The sequence below is a fragment of the Scardinius erythrophthalmus genome (genome assembly GCF_964197995.2).
Source record: "Scardinius erythrophthalmus genome assembly, chromosome: 6".
Classification (NCBI taxonomy): Eukaryota; Metazoa; Chordata; class Actinopteri; order Cypriniformes; family Leuciscidae; genus Scardinius; species Scardinius erythrophthalmus.
Window position 1 is genome coordinate 2,116,640 of NC_138226.1, and position 27,949 is coordinate 2,144,588.

The 27,949-nt window shown below is 37.0% G+C and overlaps 1 protein-coding gene across 1 annotated transcript in view; it reads right to left on the minus strand.

The window, feature by feature from the left end:
• Positions 1-26,260, minus strand: part of LOC308692816 (E3 ubiquitin-protein ligase SH3RF3-like) — a 135,097-nt gene extending 108,837 nt beyond the window's left edge. Inside the window, exon 1 of the mRNA XM_081369221.1 lies at positions 25,766-26,260. Coding sequence (XP_081225347.1) covers positions 25,766-26,119 — 354 coding nt within the window. The 5' untranslated portion in view covers positions 26,120-26,260. The remainder of the gene's footprint in view (positions 1-25,765) is intronic.
• Positions 26,261-27,949: the final 1,689 nt, after the last annotated feature.

Below are 27,949 nucleotides of genomic sequence, written 5' to 3' on the forward strand. Positions count from 1 at the left end.
AATGTAAGATCTCGTCATCAGAGATTAGAAGAGATGAGGGGGAGGGGAAGTTATTCTGTTTCAAAATTACCAGGAACATGAATTTAAAACAATAATGATGTGCACAGATTAATCATTTATAATAAACAGTGCAATATTCAAATAAAACATTTTTGGGGGGGATTTCATGGAGAATTTAGTCGGTTTTGATTAAAATAGCATAATTTTTACAGATTCTTTTGCCATTAGCTCTGTTTCCATGCAAAGTTGCAAATTTATCTTATGCACAAAGTTAGAATATTGCATAAAACATTTGCAAATAAAGCAAGTGTTCAAGAGAAAAAAATCGTCACTTCCTTAGAAACTGCTGCAAAATATCCATATTAAAACTGTAAGTTTCTACCTTGGAAATCCAAGTTGAATTTGCTCAGCGAGTTACTCTGGTGTCGAGTAATGATGCTCATTAAATATGCCCTTGTATCCGAGCTGCACCAATCACATCGGGTTATCTGATAAAGGCGGGCCAGAGGCGAGATGACGACAGCGCTGTGACGTCGAAGTCATTAGTAAACATTGCAAGATGGCTATGGATGAACACCAGATGTTTGAAACGGCTTTGGCCGCTACAGTGAACGAGTTAGACTTGGCTTTTTATCTAAAAGAGGAACAGAAGACGACGCTCGAATCGTTCCTTTGCAAGAAGAGCGTTTTTGCTGTTTTGCCGACCGGATACTACGAGAGTCTAATCTACCAGTTAGCTCCGCTGCTAGCTAAGCGATAACTTGTTGTGATTGGTCGTAGTGTTATCCAATTGCGTGCAGTGAGATTTTCAAATGCATGCTTGTGCCGCCCCTCGAGCTGGCCGAGTTTCATTAGTCGACGCCAGACCATTAATCTTTCAGATTTAGGTCTGGATTTCCAGGCTATAAGTTTCTGCAATGTGGCTGTTTTCCCCTCCATCATAAACGAGTGTATCTCAGAGCGTCAGACGAAACACAGTAAACGCTGTCATGTTCTATAGCGTTCGGATGCTGGTGTTCGGGAACACACTTGTGTGTGAGACGCTTCTGAAGGAATTAAACCAAATCATTCTGATCACACACTTTGACTTTCAGAAACACCAAACCAACATTTGAGATGCTGCGATGTGATTGGATAACTGGAGTAACCAGTGGACCAATCACAGCCTCGGCTGAGCCAAAGTCACATGAGTTTATTGAGGGATTTATTCTGTGAATATGCTTCCTTCATAGTTTATGTGCATGTCTTCTTATTGGATAAAAATAATAATGCACCTCACATTTTTATGCACATTTTTAAAAATTATGCTTTTCCATTAGGTGTTTTTTTAATGCAATATCCCAAATTTCACTTAAATATGTGGATGGAAATATAGTTATGCTTAACTGTAGTTTAAAAGACACTTTTAAATATCACTTCAGTGATATTATCAATATGACAACATTATATGTGAATGAAACTTGAACTGAATTGAGCTGAATAATGACACTATTGTCTGCTGTAGATCTGTAATGAATAATATATGTATATTCATATTTACACCCTTCAGTCAGTGTTCAGGCATGAGATTTGGCTGAATCAGATTTCAACTGGCAAACGTTCATGCCGCTCTGTAACAAGCATCCGCAAAGGAGCGATTTTCCCACACCGCAAGAACCAGCCGAGGCTCAGTTTACACCTCATCATGCAGCGTAACCATAGTGACCATGCAGTGATGTCATCATAACTGTGTGCTTCTGGCCCAGCTGTCACATGACATCAGTGACATCAGATCCGTCTCCCTGCACCTGCTGCGGGATCGAGCCGAGATTCCCTGTCCTCAAACTCAGAGCCAGACATGCACTCACTGAACAGCTCTGATATACACATGATGCTGTCCTGAGCTCAAACAGTAGAGCGCTGGCGCTTGCAACGCAAGGTCAAGGGTTTGATTCCCAGGGAACGCAAGAACTGATAAGAATGTAAATGTGTATCTTGAAATGCAATGTAAGTCGCTTTGGGTAAAAGCGTCTGGCAAATGTAAGATTCTTTTTTTTTTTTTTGCATTTTAAATGACATAAACAATGAAAACTATTTTTGCATAATAATTTTAAATGTTTATGTAGTTGTGCTATATAGGATGTTCCTGAAAAAAATAATAGGGCTTCTACCAAAAAGTGAATTCAGTATATTCTAGGGCTGCACAATTAATCAATCAAAAAAAAATGTATTATAATATATCAGCGTAAAAAAAAAAAAAAAAAAAAAAAAAAATATTATATATATATAATTTTTATGTTGCAAAAAAATTCTAATTTATTACTAAATAATAATACAAAATATTAAATTTCATGGTTGTCCTAATTAATGATTTCTGTTCTATACCGATTAAATCATGAATATAATAAATCAACTTAGCAGCGCTATTATTTTCTGAAAATAGCTAAATATAATTCAATCATTTAAAATATCAATTAAAAAATCTAGATATCAATTAAAAAATATAGATATCAATTATAATTTTAATTATTCATGAATGTCAGTTAAAATAGCAAAAACTAAAAATTTAAATAATTAATTAATAATAAATACAAATACATTTCTATATAATAATAATAATAATAGTTATTGTTGCCATACTGATATATAATTACACAATTTTTGCCAAATTGTACAGCCCTACAAACAGGAGGATTTTTTTATATATTTCAAAAGACATTCATAAATAATTAAAATTATAATTAGTTATTAAAATGAACGTCTTCGGAGAATAAGAGAACAATGTATAGTTGTAAATAAAATAAAATAAAAAATGTTTTCTAAATACTCGATTTGTTTTATTTCACAGTGAAATATTACAATAGTAATATTTATTTTGTTTTATTTAATCATTTTTATATTTCTTTTTAAAAAAGGTTGGGTTTGTCCATATTTGACCCAAACATGGGTTGAAACGACCCAGCATTTTTTAGAATGTCGCCTTGCAAACAAGCACAATAAAACTGGATTCTTATTTTAATAGCATTTTAAAATAATTGCAATTGCATTAAAAAATGCATTTAGATTATTTTACCCCAAATTTAGTAACTCGTTCAGTAACTTTTTTCCAATTAAACAGTAAAAACTGAACACATTTTTTTTCAATAAAACAGGAGCCAGTTGCATAACTATGTTAAGACTGTCTTAAGAACTAGTTTGACCAAATAGAAGTTATAAAAAAGGTAAACAGTCTTACTTTTCCCATTCAAATTACACCGATTTACCTTATATTGTAACTGTTTTTAAAAAGTTAGGACCAGCTTTGAAGAAAAACAAATGTATTACTAACTTTTAAGACTAGCAGTTTATGCGAAACAGAGTTTGTTTTAACAGAGACTGACACGACTGAAAGAAACGCTTCGGTGTTTCCACTGAAAAACACTGATCTAACCAAATACACTCTTCTCTCTTCCAGAAGCGCTGAAATCCCGATCCCTGCGGTCCGATTACAGGAACAACACGAACAGCTTCTGATCAGCTCGTTCACTCCCGTTCCAGACGACACTCAAGAGCTTTCATTAGTTTCTGTCTCTGTAATCTTCTGAATGAAGCGTCTGGGCCGAGACTAAAACAAACAGGACAGACTAAACATCTATTTTTGAAGAAAAGAGCGTCATTCATGCACTTAAACAGGAGTGTGTGAAGTGTGTTTGTGTGCAGTGTGTGAGATGAAGTCATCGATGAGAGCAGAAACATCATCTCTCAGTCTCTCTCTCAGAAGTGCAAGAGATTTTACATTCATACGGTGGTAAAAAAACCCAACATAAGTTGATTTTGAACAAATATATGAGTGTGTGTGAGTGTGAGTGAGTGTGAGTGTGCGTGTGAGCTGAGCTTGTGTGATAACTGTGTGTATCTGTGAGAAACCCTGCGCTTCCGAAGACTCCATTCTCCTCAGAGAAGATCCAATATTCAAACATCATAACATTTCTAATATCATTAATATTTTCTAAATATCATTAAAGGAGTTTTTCATTTCTAACTCACCTCGACGGCCACATAAACATGGTCAATCACAGCTAATCTTTTGAGAACATACTGTAATAAATCATTCTATCGTTAATGTTCGATTAATTCAATTGATTAGACACGCTTTTTTATTACAAAATTACACTATTAAAACAAAATCCAGAAATGTAAAAAAAAAAAAAAAAGTTTTTTTAAACTTTCAAAAAGTTTCATTATGTTCATGCTTTTTAATTACTAACATTTAAATGTAACCATTAAAACAGAAACATTTAAACATTTGCCAAATTCTGTGACATATACAGTAAATTTCATGTTTATGACTGGATTCTGCAGTGCTTTTGGAAATGCATATTAGATGAATATTTGAAGCCATGAGCTCGCCGCTGCATCTGTAGATATGGACATCTGTCTCTCTCTGAGCGTTTGGGTGTCAGCCCAGATCTGTCAGCACAAACGCTGCATTTCTCCTCATTTACATTCACATGCATCCATTTACCACACGCTTTCACTTCACTGTATGAAATCTCAGAGAATAATGCGACTTGAGGAGGAATATCAGACCTCTAATGAAATCCTGTTCAAATCAAAGAGAAGAGCTTATAATAATAATAATAATAATAATAATAATAATAATAATAATATCGCCAACAATCAATCTGATTAATGTTTTGCTAACACTTTAAAGCCTTTATGTAAAATACATTATAAAGGGTTTTCATAACGTATGTTCTAATGCATTATGTGCCATATCTTGCACCCAGCACAATTGACTCTGTACAGCGACGCATGTATCATTCCTATTTCTCACCCGCGCACAGCGGACTTTTCCCTCCACAGACGTCGGTAAATTAGGGAATGAACTTGCGCTCCCGGCGGCGGTTCAGCGCAAAGAGGAGGCGTGTTCCGGCGCAAACGTTCCCTGGTGCTATTTTACAGTTTCAGAAAACAATTCCTCCTCAGACCAGGAGAAACCTCGTCTAAAGTCAGTGGCGCGTTGCGGATGTTATTCAGAGGCTATTTTAAGGGCGCATGCTTGGCCATAATGTAGCGTGAGCACAACGCACACACACTTTGCTTCTCTCATCTACACAGACGCAGCAGTTCACATTTTTGCAAACCATACATTATTACAAGGAAAAATATTCCACACGAGGGAAATCATTGTGGTGTCCATGCTAATGTGAAAAAATAGGCATAAATCTAGCTTACACATTTACCCAAATTATCATACGGCTGTTTAACCGAAGCTAATTTGGGTGTGTTTCTCCATCCCCAATGTCACTTCTCTGTGTTTTACGGCCCTGACGAGAACGTCGGTCTCCTCGGCTGTGAACCGCTCCTGGCAAATCCGCCGTTATAATAGCAATCCGCCATGGAACAAGCGCGCCTGCTCTTAAAGGGAATGTGAGATGATGCTCTGATTGGTTTATTTCACGTTACGCCCAAACCACACCTATGAGTAATGAAGCTCTTCAGACCAACACATTTTAGATTTGTGTCGGGCATAAGAGTCATTTATCCCGCCGGAATAATAGCAACAGCGCCCGAGATCCGCCCACAAAGTTACTTACGTTTCGCGCTTGATACTTGCATTTCAGATCGTTAAAATAGGGCCCTAGATCTTTTCAAGTTAAAATGCATTATTAAATTAGCAGATTCCTTCTTACATCTGAAATTGGTTGTTTGTCACGTGTTTTATGCATTATACTTTCTAAAGGTGTAACATAACTGTGGTTACAATGATTTATGAGAGCATATAAAGTGCAGAATGAATGCATTAAAAATACTTTTTTTGCAATATATATATATAATAATATATACACTGTATAAAGGTTTTAAAAGTGTTTCAACACAACCACAGCGAGTGGAGCTCCAGCTGGATCAGGCACTTCTCCATTCATAAAAAAGATCATCTCTGCATAAACACACGCTGAGCTGAAGCTCGCGGTTCGGACCCGCCAGGAGCTGGATCTGTGATTCTGACCGACGGCACGTTTACAGACTAAACATTCCCGAGGAGAACCGGATCTTCAGCAGCCACGGGAATGACTCGCATTGGCTCAGTGCTCAGATAACTGACACCCGGAACATCCACAACACCAAATACTTCAGAAGATACTGCAGTGGAAGAGGACGCCAGGCGTTTCAACATTTATAAAATATTTCATGTAAAACTGAAGATGTGTGGGAAGAGACTTCCTGAAACTCGAGCACTAAAGCATGGCTGTGAGATCATTCCCAGCAAACTGAACTTGATCAGCTGATGAAAATGTGAAAGTTTCTTTGGATAAAAGTGTCTTTAGCTTAACTTTCTTTAGCTTAACTTTCAATTTATATTACAATGCATGTCATAATCCATAATTGGCAAAGTACTGTCATCAGGGCTTTAACATCAGCCAAAATGTGTGTGTATTTCAGTAGTGGCGTGTAACGCAGTCACTAGACACTTTGGCGGATTGAATCTTATATATAATATATATACATTTTTCAAATGTAGTCTTTTTAAAAAGCATCTGAAATAATAATAAACTAAGTGCAATGTAGTGTTGCCAAAAACGTAGATTTTTTGATACATCAATACTGAAATATCTCAAACTCCTCCGATACTCATTTTCCCCAGAACAGACAGACGATCGCAGCTGCTCTTTCTCTCTCTCTCATCTCTCAAAAACCCGCCTCTCTTCACTCACTCGCTTCATTTGCTCCGGATGAATATTGATGCTGTTAACAGGCTTGAGTATCGGCGTGGAAATGCACATAATTTCACTCATTCCCGCAGATTTTGTGCTCAAACACCCACAGTGCGGCACATAAAGCCGTCTCTCAGTGATAAACAGTTCTTTTTCACTGCTTACTGCGCTTAAACAGCATTCTGAGCGCTGTTGAACGGACTCTTAAACACCTCTGATTGGCCATTGTGTTCACGCGCTCAACATATATGTCTGTGATTGGCTACAACAACAACGACATCTTTGACGCTCTTCACCGAGCGCTTACACAGATACACACGTAAGCGTTTAAAAGCAGGCGTCTATCAGCAGATCCCTGGATATATCCACTGATAGACGCCTGCTTTTAAACGCTCACGTGTGTATCTGTGTAATCATTGTAGCCAATCACAGACATATATGTTGAGCGTTTGAACACAATGGCCAATCAGAGGTGTTTAAGAGTCAACAGCGCTTAAAATGCTAGAGGGAAATGCCGGTATTGTCACATTTTTACATTTCAGTACGGACTCTAGTTTTAAGTGAATGTAAACAGTTGAGAAAGAAAAGGAATGTGTAACAGTGTAATGGATCAGTGCGTTGGGTCTTAAAGTGACAGCGGCCTAATAAACATGCAGCCAAATTGAGAGATGATCTATATGACAGTTTTCCCCCATGGTATCGATGTGAAAATGCTGAGTAACTTTGGAAAACCACTAGCCACAGTATCAGGTGAGCAAAAACTAATGTCAAGCCCTGATTTGATAGTGTTGTGTGTGTGTGTGTGTGTGTGTGTGTGTGTGTGTGTGTGTGTGTGTGTGTGTGTGTGTGTGTGTGTGTGTGTGTGTGTGTGTGTGTGTGTGTGTGTGTGTACAGCACACTTTTTGGGAGGGAAAAAAATGTTTTTCAATTCAAATCCAATTCAATTTGCAATCCGGATGAGCTGAGACTCTTTCCACACCACACCAACCTGTTCACAGCACATTTCTAAACCTGTCATCATCACTTATGTCACATTGCTTCTCCCTCAAGCGGTTCATCTTACCCCTGGCTGACCTCAGTCCACCTGATGAAGACCCGCGGCTCAAACCATTAGCGACCCGCGGTCGCTTCATCTTTTCCGCAGGACGCATTCTTGCTCTCATCTCAGAGGAAAGAGAGAGCGCTTCCAAGAGCAAAACCCAAACTCTCCCACTCGCTTTCAAAGAGAGGGAAAATAACACACACACACACACACAGAGAGAGAGAGAGAGAGAGAATGTTCCAGTCTCTTTATTTCAGCTGAGCGTAATGTCTCTCGTCTGTCTCGGTCCAAACACTGAAGACCCTGACAGTATTCCAGATGAAATCCTCTGAGCCGAGCGAGAGACGTTCATCTGACACACGGCTGCACAACACTGGGAAAAACACTGACATCGCGATATTCACTCGAGGAAAAACATCATGTTCTCACAGATGACTTGAATTTACACTACCGTTCAAAAGTAAAACATTTGTCAATGTGTTTGAAAGAGTCTCTTCTGCTCATAAGGCTGCATTTATTTGATCAAAAATACAGGAAAAATTGTGAAAATAATATTAGAATTTGAAATAGTTGTTTTCTATGGACGCTCGTTTCCGCCACAGAATAAAACATTTTAAAAGATAATTGTGACTTTTTATCTCAGAATTGCGAGTTTACATCTCTCTCATTTTTCAGCAATTCTGACTTTATATCTTGCAATTCTCTCTTTTCTCTCCCACTCACTTTTAAAGTGAGGGAAAATAACACACACACACACACACACACACAGAGAGAGAGAGAGAGAGAGAGAGAGAGAGAGAGAGAGAGAGGGAATGTTCCAGTTTTTTACTTCATCTTTACAATACTGGAGAAAAAACTCACACTGCGATATTTACTTGAGGAAAAACATCATGTTCTCACCGATGACTGGAATATACACGACAGTTTAAAAGGAAAAGATTAATGTTTTTGCTTATGTTTTACTCGTTTTATATTTCATTAAATTATACTTCATTTATACTGTCATTTAAGATGAAGTGTGTAATGTTTTTTATTGGTATATTTGACGTCCTGAATAGTAAACAACAAAATCATTGTTTAGAGAAAAAAAATTATTTAAACAGTATTAATATTTTAATATTAATCATTTATTTCTTTGGCAAAGACATCACATCACAACATAACATAACCTAGGGGTCAAAAGTTCATAATAAATAAGATTATAATGAAGTCTCTTCTGCTCACCAAAGCTGCATTTATTTGATCAAAAATACAGTACAAATTGTTAAATATTATTCCAATGTAAATCAGATTTTTTCTATGTGAATATATAAAGTGTAATTTATTCCTGTGATCAAAGCTGAATTTTCAGCATCATTACTCCAGTCTTCAGTGTCACATGATCCTTCAGAAATCACTCTAATATGAGGATTTGATGCTCAAGAAACAGTTATGATTATTATTAATGCTGAAAACAGTTGATTTGAACGTTAAACCATCCAGCTGTTATGGATGTGTGCTGGGAAGGGCTTTGTTACGCACCTCATGTGACTCTATGGTGATTAATTATTCTGTTTGTGCTCATTTCCATAATCACAATGCGGTTTGTGCGGGAAGGTTTGACCTCTGACCCCTGGTGACCCCTTGACCTCACAGTTGTGCTCCTCTGGGAATCACGGATGTAACGGCAAATCTATGCAAATCAATAATGAAATTTGTTGCAGACTATTTTATCATTGATTAGTCGGGGGTGAGCGCTGTTAAAAAACATTTAAAAGACGAAACTTAAACTGAATGATGATATTATCTTTTTAGAGCTTCTTTACAGCAGAATTTGAATTTGCTGCCTAACGTTTACTATTTGCTGGTCTTTTTTCCTCTATTGTGCCATATATCCCAGTGAAACGCTTCAGGAACAAGAACAAATGTGGGCGGGGCTTGATTGTGTCTGAAGGGATTTGATTGGATGGTTGTGGTTTGCTATTGGCTGATCTCATGTGATTGACAGGTTGCCCCGCCCACTTCATCAGAGAACATAAGAGATGCTGCGAGAGGAACTTATTCTGATTCAAGATGAATTTTTAAAAATGATCATTTATAAAAAAAATAATGAATATTACATTTAAAAAAATCATTACATCTATTCTACTCGGATTACTATTACTAATTACAGTGAAATGTGCAGGATGTCCAGAGTAAACCATGTGTTCTGGCATCAACAATCAGTCATTATTAGAGTCAAACTAATGAACACACTGGATCCTTGAGGGAGATTGTTGGCATGGTTACTTCCCATTAAGACGAGGAGGAACATTACCGGAGCCCGTGCAGCGAACGGATCCGATCGGGAGACCTTTAGGAACATTCGCTTCATCCCTCAGTTTAATTCCCTCAACGGGACGAATCGCTTCTCTCAGTTTAACAGCTGATTCTGTCCCGGGTGTGAGGACCAGCTCCACACACTCCTGTTAACCACATCCACGGCTCATGCAGACACCGCTCTGTGAGTTCAGTCAATAATGGCTGGATTCACTCATCAACACAGAGTTTACAGTAGAACACCAAATGTCACAAATTTGGCATATTTGGATGAATGAATCAAAAGTAGGGCGGCACACTTACATTTGTTTGCTTGAATGTTGCTTGTTTGTTTTATTTAAAAACATTTAAACAGACAAGACAGAATTTCGGGGGGGGGGGGGGGGGGGGGGGGCATTTTCTAAGGTCTATTATTACAAAAAAAATCAATTATTAAAGATATAGAAATTCAATAAATTAGATGTGCTATTTGATTAAAAATTTAATTAAACAATTAAAAATTTATTTTAAAAATTAACAGGAAATAAAACAGAAACTGTTTCATGATTTGAATTAAACATGCTTTTTAATTACTAAAATTCAATTAAACCATTTAAAAAAATTACAGAAAACAAAACAAGAAAAAAAACATTTATTTGGGAAAAAATAAAACAGAATTGGAGGGGGGGATATTACAGATTTCATAGGGACTTAATGTAATAATTTGTTAAAATTCTAACTAATTAAATTGTATAAGTTCTATTATTTCAATTAATTAGACATGCTTTTTGATTACTAAAAAATAAATCAATTAAACCACTAAAGAGGAATACAGAAAAGATTTAAACAGAAGAATTCTGGAATTTTGGGAGATTTCATATGGACTTACTTAATGTAATAATTGATTAAAATTTTAATTTTAATAAATGATTTCAATTAATCAGACATGGTTTTTAAATACTAAATTTCAATTCAAATTCAATAAGCACTAATCTAAAAAAAATAAAATCTAAATATAAGAAAAAATAAAACTGATTTAGGGATAAAACTCAGTTTACTAGCAGCAGAATTAAGGGGTCGATGCAGAGCCCAGAACCGCCCGAATCAAATTAATATTTCACATGCATTTATTTATTTATATGATAAGTATCCCAGTAATATGCAGGATAATGTCCAGTCAGACGCTTTGTGTCAAGGTTTGATCATAGCCTGTCAGAGTTTATTAAGCAATAATGACTGAATAATCCTGCTTATCATTAGTGAATAAACTAAAAGACTTGGTTTTGCATTAAATCATGTAGAGAGAAGTCTATATGAAGCGTTTCTCCATCCTAAAGACGACAGACGCCAGCGTCTCAAAGACACGACACACAGCATGAATATAGATGAGCTTTCACAGCACAATATAAACAAGCAAACGCTCATTACGCAGAAATGACAGGCGTTCTGCCTCTACTGTCCACTCACCGCAGACACACAACACGCTTTCATGTGTGCTTTCACTGCGTTCAATGAGGACAGGCTCCCAGACACACACATAATGAGGAGAAGCGTGGTGTGTGTCCACACACACATCGGTAAAAGAGCTGATGGAGTCGACCTGCGCTCATACGCATGCAAATCAACTCTGCCAACATTCATTACTCCACGAGAACATCTCACACACACGTAGACGTGATGCACACGGAAAACACACTCATGTTCCTGGCCTATAGATCCATCTGTGCACGCAATTCCTGATGAAAAACAGCGGCCCTTATTACACATTACATGTACTTACCACAGTAATAACTGTAAATTATGCATAATTACATGCAACTAACCCTCAACCAAACCCTAACCCTACCCTAACCCTATAGTAAGAACATGTAGTTGATTAATATTACTCAGTACTTAAATACATAATTACACTGTAACAATGACACCTTAAAATAAAGTGTAACCAAAACAGCTTAAACTGTAATTCAGATCCAGTCATAAAAACGCAATTTACAGTTTGACGCAGAATGTCACGTAATTTCAATTAATTAGACATGCTTTTTGATTACTACAATTCAAAAAATGAAACAGAAAAGATTTTGGAAAAAATCCAGAAAAAAATAAAAAAACATTGAATATGAGGGAAATAAAACAGAATTAGGGGAGAAATAGAGATTTTATAGTGCCCTAAAATTCTACTAAATTATTACATTTTAACTAATTAAACTGTTTCATGATTTCAATTAGTGTGCATGCTATTCCAGATGAAAAACTGTCTTATCAAAATGTAACTTGCGGAAAACGCAGATGGAATCAGTTATAAAAACAGAATTTACAGTTTGACATGGAATGTCATGGAATTTGGCAAATTTTGGATGAATAAATCAAAAGTAGGGCTGAAGTTTTATTATTTCAATTTATTAAACATGTTTGATAACCAAAATTGCTCACACTTTAGATTATGGTCCAATTCTCACTATATACTTTTGCCTCAGTAAACTCATAATTACTCCTTATTAAAAGTTATTAAGGTAGTTGTTCAGTTTAGGTATTGGGGGATTAAGGGATGTAGAATATGATCATGCAGAATAAGACATTAATATGTGTTTTATAAGTTTAAACAGCAAATATTCTAGTAATATGAATGATAATAAGCAACTAGTTAGTAGTGAGAATTGGACCCTAAACTAAATTGTCACCCTAAAATTAATTTTAACCATAAAAACACATCCCAAAGAAAAAACTTTTAGTTGAAATGTGTGAATGATTTAAATTGGTTATTATTTTACAGATATCACAAAGATTATACACTTGTGCTAGTTACTTAAGTGACTCTAAACTCGATCTTCCAAAGATTTGATGCGAACCTTCCCTGAAGAGCAGGACAAAACATGTCGGACACTGACTAACCGTACTTCAGTGTGTGTGTGTGTGTGTGTGTGTGTGTGTGTGATACGGATCAGAGGCGGACTGTGGGTGTAATGTCTGAGCTGATGTGAAGCTGATATGGATAAATGATATTAATGTTCAGTAAGCTGAGGCTGGAAACAACCCTCACATTATTACACTAGACATGCAGGAGGAGATGAACGAGCTCTCGGTGTCATCACACACTCACAACAACAACCTCAAACAAACAAGAGTCTACAAGAGTTGTACAATCTCACTGCTATTTAAGATCTTCATGAATGAATCTGAACAGAAAGAACAGAGCCTCTGTTTTAAACAAACCAAAAATTATTCTAAGCTTTGCATTAATCATTCTAGCTTCATGCATTCTTTTTATTTATCGATACTTGAATGTGGGTTTCATAAAAACGTTACATTTTGGAAAATCTTGTTTTCGTCAAATACTACGTCCGGATGGGATTCCGAGCGATGATCAAACACAGATGCAGTCGATCGAGTCCCTCAAAGCTTCACAGTCTTCATGGGTTCAACATTTCATTCAGTAACGTTACGCAGTTTTGATTTATATGCCGTTGAATCGTGTTATTTTACATGTGCTTCTATCGCTCGTTTCTGCTTCTTCTTTGCCCGTTTTGATCCAGAGACTCAATTCTTGTTCAGACGATGTGTAATAGCGCCCCCTACCGTATAACAGCGGAAACACGGAAAGCCGGAACATTCTGTCAATGGTGGGGAAAGAGTTAATATTATTCAAATGCAATTATTGTTTTTATTAACATTTTGAATTGGCTTTGATTTATATTTTTCCATTATTCATTTCGAATTTTAGTTCAATTTTTTGTAATTTTTATATTTTTATTAGTTTTTACAATTAAGATTTATTTTGGCCATTTCTGTTTTAGTTCAGTTTTGGTTCTTTTTTCCATTAAGTAATTTTAATGCTTAAACTTATTTGAGTTATTCGCCAAGGTAACATTTCTAATTCTGGTAACACTTTATTGTAGTATGACATATACATTACTACATGAACTTACTATAGTAATAACTGTGAATTATGCATTATTACAAGTAACCCTAATCCTAACCATAACTCTATAGTAAAAGAACATGTAGTTAATTAAAGACCCCTGTGGTGAAATCCAGCTTTTAATGTTGTTTATGTGTCTATGTGGTGTTTTTAATCTGCTTTAAGACAAACCATGTGTAAATTCATAAGTCGACAGCATTGCTGAGTATTTCCTCCTTAAAACTGCAGTGAACCAAAGACAGTCTCAAAAACACGCTTTGAAATCGCTGGTGTTTCTGACGTCACAAACTACCTTGTAACCAATCAGATCAACGTGTGATCGACAACCAGTGGATCTCTGAGCTGAGTGAGTGAGTGGAGGCGGGGCTCATTTGCATATTCATAGACCCGCGCATACTAAATGAGGAAAGGGTGTCGAGTTACATTCAAGATATTTTAAGGCATGAAGACATTATTTTCCGAGTAATAAAACTTTTAAATATGTCATTTTGGTGATTAAAGATGAGTTTTAAGCGATACGGTGATTGACTACAAGACAGGGGCACTTTAATATTGCTTAGTATTTATTTGAGTAAGTACAATGTGACTACATCACCTTAAAATAAAGTGTAACTAATTCTCTAACATTAATCCGTTCAGATTAAATCTCTCCTCTCTGATAATGAGTTCATTACACGAGAGCAGAAACGCGTCTTATCCGATCAGAATTTACAATCTGAACTAATTAAAATTAAAATAGTAGTTTGATTGTTTTCAATTCGAGCATTTCATAATGTGAAGCCTTTCCTACACTGACGTTCATCTGATGCCAATGATTTGCTTTGCATTTCAAATAAATAGAAAATAATCAGCCGAGATGCTCTGTCATTTCATAGTACAATAATTAGTTCCGCCGTACAAGTCCTTTATTTCTGGTTTGCAGGAGTCTTCACTCTTGTAATGGAGATCGTTCCTCTAAAAGCTTCAGTAAATGAGCTAATGAGTGTTGTGTTACTCTCCCAACAGCACAAAAATAGCCTAAACTGTCCGGCTCTCGGGACGCGTCCCAGCTGTGTCTCTGCATTGTTTACTCTGAGAAGACAAACGAGGAGCGTCTGAAACCACAGCGCTGAAGCACAAACCTCACGAACTCATTATCAGAGAGGAGAGACCGGCTTTAATCTCAACGGAGTCACAGCATTGACATTCCCAGGGTTATTACCGTTCAGGAAAAAGAGGAAAGTTTCCTCATTATTTACATTATTTGAGCTTCTAACGGCAGCTGCAGTGACGTGATGACTTTACCAATCAGTGATTGGCTCTTTTATTTAGAAGGCGGGGCTTATTACGCCATATTAGGTGTTTAACTTTCTCCCAGTTTTAAGGAGGAAATACTCAGCAATGCTGTCGACTTATGAATTTACACATGGTTTGTCTTAAAGCAGATTAAAAACACCACATAGACACATAAACAACATTAAAAGCTGGATTTTCATCACAGGGGGACTTTAACATTAACATTAACAATGAACAATACTTCTACAGCATTTATCATCTTAACGTAAATGTTATTCTCAACATTTCCTAATTCATCTGTAAGATCAAAAATCATATCTGTTAAAATTCTTAACAGCATGCACATGAACTAACATTGATAAAGGTTAATAAATACTGTATATAATATATTCCACAATGTTATGAGACCTTATCTAAAGTGCCAGGAAAAGGTTACACAAAAAACAAAAACAAAAAAATTACTAACAATTAAAATGAAAATATATAAAACAAAAGCCAATTCAAATTATTAAATAACTATAAAATAATACTAAAACAACAGGGCTGCTTTTTTATTGGCTTTTGTTTCATATTTTTTCATTGTTAGTCATTTTTTAATGTTCTTTTTTGTGTAACCTTTTCGTAGCACTTTAGATTAAGGTCTCATAACACTGTATATAATATATTGCTCAGAGATCCTCCAAAGGGGAGATGTTGTGTGAGCGAGCCGAGATCATCAGCGTCTCCAGAGACTCAGAGTCGTGTCGTCTCAGTCTTCTCCTCTTCAGAGTCGTGTCGTCTCAGTCTTCTCCTCTTCACAGCGACGAGAGCATGAAACATTAATGCTGGAGAACAGCAGGAGTCTGAAACACACGTCTGTGTTTACTGACGCTCACAGAAACATCCAGCTCTTCCTCTAGAAGACGGCGATCTCAATTCTCAAACGACACGTCACGGGCCAATTATGGCAGATCAGTGTGAATTCAATTCAGTTCAATTCACATTTATTTGTATAGCGATTTTCACAATACACATCAATTTTAAAAAAAATGCATGAGTTCACATTACAGTTTACAGTGATCTGTTATCAGACTGTCTAAGTTATGTATTTCAGAAATGTACATATACAAAATCACAGTGAGATAAAAATGTATTAATTCAAACAATGTAATTTAATGCAGAAACAATGAGCTCATTGAAGTAATGAATACTTGTTTGTTAACAAATGATTCTGACATTTAGAAAAATCAGATGTATGATGATGATGATGTCAGCACTATTATATCAAACATGGTGTGATTCATAAGTTAAATATGAATATGCACATATTGTGAATCAATTAGTTCCTGGTAGCTTTCAGTAAATCACTTGTTTAAAGGAAAATGATTCATAAAACATACAAATATCATTGGCTGGCCAATGTTTACATTCTTGAGTTTTGACACAGACGGGGGGGGGGGGGGGGGCGACTATCAATCGAAGCTCAGCTTTGGGAAGAGAAAAGATATAGGCAAGATAAAGGAGAGAGAGAGAGAGAGAAAGAGAGAGAGAGAGAGAGAGAGAGAGAGAGAGAGAGAGAGAGAGAGAGAGAGAGAGAGAAAGAGAGAGAGAGAGAGAGAGAGAGAGAGAGAGAGAAAGAGAGAGAGAGAGAGAGAGAGAGAGAGAGAGAGAGAGAGAGAGAGAGAGAGAAAGAGAGAGAGAGAAAGAGAGAGAGAGAGAGAGAGAGAGAGAGAGAAAGAGAGAGAGAGAGAGAGAGAGAGAGAGAGAGAGAGAGAGAGAGAGAGAGAGAGAGAGAGAGAGAGAGAGAGAGAGAGAAAGAGAGAGAGAGAGAGAACTATAGGCTCAATATAACAACACAAACACCTACCATAAACAATTCACTCATAATAGTATTATTGTATAAATATTTGTAGGCTATTGTTTGGATGAGAGTCGTTCCAACAGCGCTGATATTTCACCAGTAACAATATTAATCATAATAATAATCATAATCTCTACTGTATTTCTAGTTTGTATACTGAAGATCATTCATTGCAACATCATGTTCACCCTCATATGGTGTTTGGGGTCAGGACGACATTTGGGTTATTGAAATAAATAATATGTGATTACAATCAAGTCTTGTCTTTTAGTGGCAACTTATGTGGCGATACGGCAGATTTATGGGGCATTACTGTTATATATATATATATATTATATATATAAGCAGCAGATGGTAGAATTCTGCCTCTAACACCCAAGATCAACATCCAGAAACAACTAATATTTCATTTTGATCATCATTAAAGTTTTTATGTTTTTTTTTTTCATTAAAATAACATTTCATTTGCATGCTAATGGTGCATTTGAGGAATTTTGCAGTAAATAGGTAAACAAAAACTACTTCATATCCCCCAAAACATATGACATAAACATAAAAGATAAGTAAAAAAAACTAAAATTATATATCATTTGTATGATTAAAATGTATATTTTTTCATACAATCGCTGTATAAATTTTCGGCGGTCTGACCACAAGTGTAAATGAGAATTTACTGCACATTGCACACTGACATGGGGTTTAAAACTATGTTTTTGCATTTCAAACATCTCAATATGCACATATGTAGATCAGGAAAATCAAAATAAAACTATACAGCCCTGAATGGAAGTCCACAATCATCTGGAAACCCTGCGCACGTACAGTACTAACACTAACTGAAGAACATTCACACCACATGATCTGTAATGGGAATGAGTTTGTAGTAATTATAGTCTCTAAATGACCAAACCACAGTAAAGCGGATTCATGGATGGTTTTACATCGCTGTGGTTACAGTCTCATTTTATTACTAATGCCACAGTTAAACCATATAGGCTATATTCACAAGGGCACGCGTAGAAGGAGACGGTCTTCATAATAGTCTGGCGTCTCACAGCACTCCAGATGTAGAAATAATCAATTTTAACTCACACATTTTATGTAAATGTGTAATGCAATTAAGTAAATGTTAATTATTCATTTAAAGGCAAGTACAGTAGATGACCGTGTGCATGAAGATACAGAAAAGCGTTTCCACTCGGTGATAAACCGCTTTAGTGGAGTGTGAGCCGTCCAGAACAAGCGAGCGCTGCTAATGTTCCTCAGCCGGATCATAACTCTGGGAAATGGAGGGAATATTCCGTCAAGGACAAAAGAGGACGTTTCATTCCTCAGTCTCTCAGCTGACGGCGGCTTTATCACAGCGAGGCTCTCGTGTTTCTGCGCTTCTGCTCAGGAGTTTAATGGGGTGGTTGATTATGATTTGACTTTTCTAACTTTAGTTAGTGTGTAATGTTGCTGTGTGAGCATAAACAACATCTGCAAAGTTACAACGCTCAAAGTTCAAAGCAAAGGGAGATATTTAAGGACTACAACAAACGGCTGGTAGAGACTACACCACATTCCTCCCGGGTTAGTGACATCACCAACCCTAAAATTTACATAAACCCGGGAACACACAGTCCATGTTGAGAAGAGGAAGAGTTTGTGAGTTGTACATTTGTGAGTTTGCACAAGCTGTCGCATCCGTCTTTTCACATGCAATACTGTACGCAACACAAATGCAATATCATGTCACTCTGTAAGCAACAGTTCCCACACCAGCGATTTATAGATTATCAAGACAGAATACGCTAATCAAAGACTTGAAGATAGTTAATTCCACATCAGCGACATAAATTCAGCAACTAATCATTCAGAAATGTTGTATTCTCCATGTTGTCACTTCTTTCTTGAGTCTGACTCCGGTTTGAACATAAAAGGCAGAACAATCAATTACCTCCGCAGACATTTTTGTGCTTGTCTGCGGAGGTAATTGGAGCTGCTCTCACACACACACACACACACACACACACACACACACACACACACACACACACACACACACACACACACACACACACACACACACACAAACACGGTTGAAGCTCCGCCCTCTGTGCTGGAAGCAGCAGCTCATTTGCATTTAAAGGGACAGACACGAAACAACGCGTTTTAACTGACTCTTAAAAAGTGACAATTTTAACATGCTATATAAAAATATCTGTGGGGTATTTTGAGCTAGAACTTCACACACACACACAGAGACTTTTTTTTAAAGAAGAAAAAAAGGTTCTATATTAGGAGAAATGTCTTAAATGATTGCATAATACTCTCATGTTTAATGGGTGAACATGAAAGGTTTAACTGGGTTTGGGTTTAATTGGATAAATGGAACAATAATTCATTCATAAATTAATAAATAATTCATAATTATTAGTAAATATAAATAATTACATTCAAATTGAATTAAATAAATATAAAACATTATATAAAAATTCATTAAAGATGAATTAATAAAAAAAATCGAAATAATACATTTTTAAAAATAAACAATTAAATAATTAATTGATAAATATTAACATAAAAAATAAATAATAAATAAATACATATTTTGTTTTTACCAACAAAAAACATATGTACAGCCGTGATTTGGACCTTCCTAGCAGCATGAACTGTCCTGGCACGCGCAGATGTGTGTTAATGTGTGTGTGGACGATGGAAAAGTGGATACAGGCAAAAATCAAGCGGAAACACAGGAGATTTGGTCCCGCTGTGTTCAGCCGAGCAACAATAAAGACATCTCGGGTCAGCTGATTCAGGGCGGACGAGACTTCGGCTGGAACGATGGATGAATGAATGAATGAATGAATGAATGAATGAATGAATGAATGAATGAATGAATGTTCACCGATGACACACTTCAGTCGAGACGCCTCATACGGTTACACATCAATCACAAAACCAGCTCATCTCTCTCTATTCAGACCAACACATGATCAGAACATGCAATAGACTTATATGTGTTTAGAGATCTTTAACAGTCCACTTCATGAAAACATCTAATTAAATAAACGATACCAAGTCATCATAAGAGACTGAGAGTCTGTGCCTAGTTGAAATATCAATGCCAGAAAGCTCTAAGAGTTATTGCAGCCAAAAGTTCGATATTTGATATTTGATTGTAAGATCAGATCGATACAGAAATATGGAGTCCGAACCAGATGAAGGGCTTTACCATCAGCTGAGTTACATTTTAACACGGTTTTTATGGTTTTGAAAACCCTAATGCCTGATTTTACACCATCTCTACGGCCTCATGCAATCATATCTGTCCGTTTGCTGTTTGCTTTAAACCCCAGTGGACAGTATACAAACAATACATAATAAAAGTTTTTAGAATGCATTTATTATGCACCTTATAATGCACTGCATGATCTAATGAATTTATAATGCATTATAATACTTATCTATTCATCGTTACACCTTAAGAAAATATGATGTGTTAAAACACGACAACCAATTTCAGATGTAAGGAATCTGCAGATATAATAATGTGTTCAACATGAAAAGATATAATGCATTGGAACATACATTATGAATATCTTTATGACGCATTGATTTCACATAAAGGCTTGAAGTAAAGTGAAAACCTCACTGCATTAAAGGGCAGATCTGAGACGTGAGGAACAGCGATGACCCTGTCAGACAAAAGGACAGTCTTCATCTCACGCCGCTGTCACTGAAGCATTCATCACAGCGCCGATGAGACTCGACTGACAGATCACGGCTTCACGCAGAGCAGAACATATGCAATCTGGTGCAGATGCTGATATTCATATGGACTGATAGCTTGTAATCAATGAGATCTTTATAACTGTACAGCATAAAATGCATATAAATATCAGTATATCTGCCAATAATATGTCTTAGTAAGATGATATTTAAATGCTTTGCTTGATTATCAAAGCTAAAAACATATAATGCAATGCAATGACGAACAAATAAACCTTCCTCAAAAGCCTGATGATCATATTTCAATAAAATGATGTCTGGATAATCAAGTAAACCGAAGCTGCTTCAATGCAGGTGAAATATTACTAATAATATCAAAGTTAATCTTACATTTATTTGACAAAAATCATATTTCACAGCAAAAAGAGGCTGACGTTTGTACAATTATACTAAAAGCATGTAATAGATTGTTCAGCAACGTTTTGATCATGTTAATCATTTAAAGGCCTCAGAAATATGATTCGGTCGCTTTACAGGGTTAATATTTCATATGAGAAATTCTGAGCATATCAATTCTTCAGCTAATTTTCTGTGTAATAGAGCCGTTTGTGATGAATACTTCAGTGTCTGTGGCCACAGCTTCAGTTCTGTCACTGCAAAACATGTAGACGATCAATACGGGTTTATAATGGCCAGTGTCTTTGACCATCCATGAAGCCACAAAATACACTTTGCATTGCTTTTCATCAACGTGGAATCATGCACTTGCCTTTCATGACATCAAAAACTCATTGCATCATTGTATTTTGGATAATTTAGCGATGCTTTCAGCCAATACTCTCAGATCCTGTAACATATATTTAAATGAATTCAGCGCAGAGGAGCTTCAAACACACAAGCGTCTCTCTCTCAGTCTCCACATACACACACACACACACACGCAGCGTCAGCAGAGTCTGTCCTCTGACCTGTGAGAGACATCAGTTCACACTGCGCCGCTCCTGTGGGACTGATGTGTGTGTTTGACCGCTTCAACACACACCAGCACAACAATAGACCAAGACAACAATGGCAGAGCATCTCAAAGAAACTCTTACCATAGCAAAACATCCTGTTACTATAGCAACAGCCAATCGCAGGGGACCAATCACATCGTCAGGTAGTTTCCAGGCTATAAATTATGAATAATTACATGCAACTAACCCTAACCTTATAGTAAATACATGTAGTTAATTAACATTACTCAGTACTTAAATGTATAAATACAGTGTTACACTGACACCTTAAAATAAAGTGTAACCGACACATCTGCTTATTCTTTATTATGACTGCTTTCCACATTGTATATTCATAGTTAAATCATGGCACATGACAATATAGATATTTACATGTAGGCCTATGCATTTAGAAGTAGTCCTGTCACAATTATGGTCATTCGATCTAATCACAATTATGATAACAGCAATAACTGTGCAATTAAATATGTTTTATTTAATTTAAATTTTGCCAAAGTATTTAAAGTATTTATATATTACATTATATTAATTTTCACAGCCTGTTCGTCCTTCAATAGTGTTTTAGGGTACGTTTACACAACAACGATGGACTAAAAACATGCGTTTTTCCTTCAACGTTGTCAAAACTATCCCGTTCAAACGGATCCATGAAAGAGATTAAAGGGGGGGTGAAATGCTCATTTTCACTCAATCTCCTGTTAATCTTGAGTACCTATAGAGTAGTATTGCATCCTTCATATCTCCAAAAAGTCTTTAGTTTTATTATATTTATAAAAGAAAGATAGGCTGTACCGAGTCTTTCCGGAAAAAAACGAGCGGCTGGAGGCGGGCCGTGTGGGCGGAGCTAAAGCTGTGCTAATGCGCCGAGCTAACAACAACACAGAGAGACATTTGAAGCAGTTTTACTCACCGCCGCAAACCTTTATCATTGTGACTGCTCGATCCTTAAGCATTAGACGATCTGCAAATCTGTCGATTTGGGCTTTGTTTATAAAACAATCATCGTCGAAATGCAGGGAACAAACAGTCTTACACAGCTCCGTTGATGCTCTGAAAAAACAAACTCCATCCACGGGTGCCTTAACACCGGGTTCTTTGGGAATCTGTGCAGGGTTGTCTTGCCCTGGCAACCAAAAACCCACTTCTTTGGTGACACTGACTTCCCTAAAGCCGAGCATAGCGCTTTGATGGGCATACTGCTTTCGCTCTCTTCTCTCTCTGGTCTATGGTTGCGCGCGCGCGCCCGCGTCCTTCCGGAGAAGTGCCCTTAGGACCCATATAAGGAAATTCTGCCACATCTGACGTCACACATGCCCATACTCGAAAAAAACTTTCTGAAACTTGTGACAAACCGGAAGGAGTATTTTTGGCACAGAAATACTCCTTCAAACGTACCATTTAATTTTTGAAACTTGTTTTTAATTATTTTTTGAAAATTATTTTAATTAATTTTTGAAAATTTGAAATCCAACTCTTTAACTGTAAAAAACTCAGTATGCATGAAATAGCATTTCACCCCCCCCTTTAAAAACGCTGTATTCTGCTGTCAGGCCAGTAGATGGCGATGTCACTTTGTAAAGAAACACTACACGCCTACACACGTGCATGACGTCACCGTTTTCACATATTCGAGTTTTTGTAGTTTACACGGAGACGATGACGATATTGTTTTCAAAAACGTGCACCTTGAATCCCGTTTTCAATAGTTCGCGTTTTCAGGCCAAAACGCACCGCTGTCGTATAAATGAACGACCAAAACGCATAAAAAGTTGAGAGCAGTGTCGCGTAAATGGCCCCTAAATCCTCCCATGATAATTTACTCATTAATTTACCACTGATCACACTTTAGCATAGGATGATTTAAACTATTGGAGGAACATGTGCACTTGATTCATTAAAGAAAAAAACAATAATCCATGTTATTGTCATATACAAACTTTAAACCCAATTTATATTTGTCTACAAAACTAATTTGAAGCATTTAAGCAAAAGCCTTTAGAATAAAATATCTGATAATGAAAATGAATTCTGTGAAGTGCTCAAACTTTCGAGTGTGTAGAGAAGAACAGCAGCAACATTTCATTTCTGACGCACACACACACACACACATAACCAATACCTGCAGTTCAGTTCATATTTCTGGTTTACATTATAACACAGCTCATGTCTCTTTCATACAACAGCACCAAAGATGTGAGACTGAGCAGAGAGCAGAGAAACACTTGTGACGTCATTAAACTCGCTGACAGAACCGGTGTTGTACATTCATACAGGAATCTCGCGCAATACTTCTTACATTACGCATTTGAAAGGCAAAAGAAGTTTGCTGTGCTATTTGGACTATATGCAGAATTTTCAAACTACGGTCCGCAAGAAAAAGACAGGAAAAACTGTAAAAAAAAAAAAAAAAAAGAATAATAATAAATAAATAAATAAATAAATAAACAAATAAATAATATGATTAAAATAAATTAATAAAAATTAGATAAAAATATATATTTTTTAATTAAAATAAAATAAAATAATGATTAATATAATTAAATATTAATAAATACATGTATTAAAAATAAACATTAGATTAATAAATATATATTTTATATTAGGAGTACAAAAAATATTAAAATAAATAAAAAGGGCCTATTGACTAAAATAAATAAATAAATGTATTTAAAAAACAATATTATAAACTTTATATTATATTATATTGTGAGTTTAAAAAATAGATTCAAATAAATAAAATATTGACTAAAATAAATAAATATTAATTGATGCATTTATTAAAAATAAATAATTTGATTAAAATTAAACAAAAAATGAAAAATACATTTAACAGTACATTACTGTATAAGTAGAAAAAAAACTTAATATAAACTCATTTTAGATCCATAATATTAATGTATAATATCAGTGTATAAATTTGGTGTTTATAAAAGATAGCTTTCTTTTCAGTTTTAGGATGGGGTCCCTGACACCCCATATTTAGGGGTCCATTGCATCTAAAAAGATTGAAAACACCTGCATGTAAGTATAGTAGTAACAGCTACATATTATACTTGCACTGTATCTACATTCCCTATGTATTTTCATAAGGTACTCCAATAACCTTGTTTTCATTTAGAAAATAATTTTATACAGTGTAGTTACTCAGTCCAAGCACTGAAGCTTCTGGCAAACAAACACTCGTCCTGCGATTCACTCAATCAATCAAAACTTTATTACAGACTCTCAGGGTCTGACCCACACCTGACCCAACATATAAAACAACAACAATAAAAAAAAAAACATCAATGCGTTACAAAAATACAAAAGTAGTGTTTCCACAATTTCTCATCTCATCGCCATTCATCTACATCACAGCACGAACCAATCAGAGCCGCGCAAACCTTGACGGGATCTGCGCGTGGCAAAAGATTGAGAACACCTGCATGTATCTATAGCAACATGGAGATACACACATTATACTTGCACTGTATCTACATCACAATGTATTTTCTTAAAGTGCTCCAATAACCTTGGTTTCATTTACAAAATCATATTTTACAGTGTAGTTACTCAATCCAAGTAGCATTTACTACTGAAGCTTCTGGAAAACAAACACTGGACCTGCAACAGCGCGAGCTTCACTCAATCAATCAATCAAATCAAAACTTTATTACAGACTCAGGGTCCAATTTTTAAAACACACCCAGCATATAAAACAACAACAAATGCGTTACAAAAGTACCAGTGTTTCCACAATTTGCCCATCTCATCAACATCACAACACGAATCAATCAGAACCGCGCAAACCTTGACAGGGGAGCTGCGCGTGCCACTGTATCTACATTCCCCATGTATTTTCTTAAAGTACTCCTTATTAACCTTGGTCGCGTTTAGAAAATAATTTTTCACAGTGTAGTTACTCAATCCAAGTACTGAAGCTTCTGGCAAACACACTCGACCTGCAACAGCACGTGCGCTTCACTCATCATCAACAGCACAGCACGAATCAATCAGAACCGCACAAACCTTGACCGGGGAGTTGCGTGTGGAGACGGGCAGGTCCCGCACAGTTGTGCCCGGGGGAGACGCCGACACTCCGGCCGCGCATCCCGCGAGCCCCGTCCTCCCTCCCCCGTTCCTCGGGCGCTGTTTAATCCCGTCCAGTAAGCGGACCAGAAGAATATTGGCCGGTAGATCGTCGACCGCGGAGTCCACTAGGATGCGGCACTCCGGGCAGCGCAGCTCGTGTCTGGAGCTCACGATGTTCTCGAGGCATCGGCGGCAGAAGGTGTGCTGACAGGGCAGGACTTTAGCGCTCGTGTCCAGGCGCTCCAGACACACCGAACACTCCAGCAGATCCAGCAGTGACGACTCGTCCATGTTTGCATGCAGTGCATGTGGTAATATTAATGCACGGAGAACGGGTTAAGACATACCGACGGAGCGCTGGGAAGCGCGAGCGAGCGCGTCTGCTGCTGCTCCGTCTCTTTCTTCCTCTCTCTCTCTCTCTCTCTCTCTCTCTCTCTTTCTCTCTCTCTCACACACACACAGCTGTGAGGAATGGTGAGGTCATGCACGCACGCGCTATCAAGCGCGAGGTTCAAACTCGCGTCATCATTAGGGCTGTTTGCCTGCGGTACTGTCGAATGAACTTGATTTATGCTCCAGATTCCTCAAATCACACTGCGGTTTTACTGAGTGATCAGACGCAGCATTTCACCTGCTCGACCAGAAAACAGCTGAAAAATAAAATCACGTTGAAGGAGGGACACAGTGCCATATCTGGGCACTTAGCAACGCCATAACAACCACTCATAGCAACGTTGCTACGCATGGCAATACCCTAAGTATGCGATAACAATCGGCATTTCTTTTTTGTGGCATTACTTAAATTATTTAAAAGGAATGTTCAGTCAAAACTGGAAATTCTGTCATTAATTAGGCTACTCATCTCATGTCGTTACATTGTTATATCAACTCAAACATCAGTTATGGTTTACAGAAGCTCAAGCATGTTCGCTTTACATGCGAGAACCAATGAGGTTCATTCTCTGTTTCGCAGCATGTTTGAGCTTCAGCAATAACCAATGAGGTTCATTCTCGTGTTACGCAGAACGTTTGAGCTTCAGCAAGAACCAATGAGGTTCATTCTCGTGTTACGCAGAACGTTTGAGCTTCTGCAAGAACCAATTAGGTTCATTCTCGTGTTACGCAGAACGTTTGAGCTTCTGCAAGAACCAATGTGGTTCATTCTCATGTTACGCAGAACGTTTGAGTTTCTGCAAGAACCAATGAGGTTCATTCTCGTGTTACGCAGAACGTTTGAGCTTCTGCAAGAACCAATTAGGTTCATTCTCGTGTTACGCAAAACGTTTGAGCTTCTGCAAGAACCAATGAGGTTCATTCTCATGTTACGCAGAACGTTTGAGCTTCTGCAAGAACCAATGAGGTTCATTCTCGTGTTACGCAGCACGTTTGAGATTCTGCAGAACCAATGAGGTTCATTCTCGTGTTACGCAGAACGTTTGAGCTTCTGCAAGAAACAATTAGGTTAATTCTTGTGTTACGCAGAACGTTTGAGATTCTGCAAAACCAATGAGGTTCATTCTTGTGTTACGCATCACGTTTGGGCTTCTGTAAGAACCAATGAGGTTCATTCTCGTGTTACGCAGAACGTTTGAGCTTCTGCAAGAACCAATTAGGTTAATTCTCGTGTTACGCAGAACGTTTGAGCTTCTGCAAGAACCAATGTGGTTCATTCTCATGTTACGCAGAACGTTGGAGTTTCTGCAAGAACCAATGAGGTTCATTCTCGTGTTACGCAGAACGTTTGAGCTTCTGCAAGAACCAATGTGGTTCATTCTCATGTTACGCAGAACGTTTGAGTTTCTGCAAGAACCAATGAGGTTCATTCTCGTGTTACGCAGAACGTTTGAGCTTCTGTAAGAACCAATGAGGTTCATTCTCGTGTTACGCAGAATGTTTGAGCTTCTGCAAGAACCAATGTGGTTCATTCTCATGTTACGCAGAACGTTTGAGTTTCTGCAAAACCAATGAGGTTCATTCTTGTGTTACGCATCACGTTTGGGCTTCTGTAAGAACCAATGAGGTTCATTCTCGTGTTACGCAGAACGTTTGAGCTTCTGCAAGAACCAATTAGGTTCATTCTCGTGTTACGCAGAACGTTTGAGCTTCTGCAAGAACCAATGT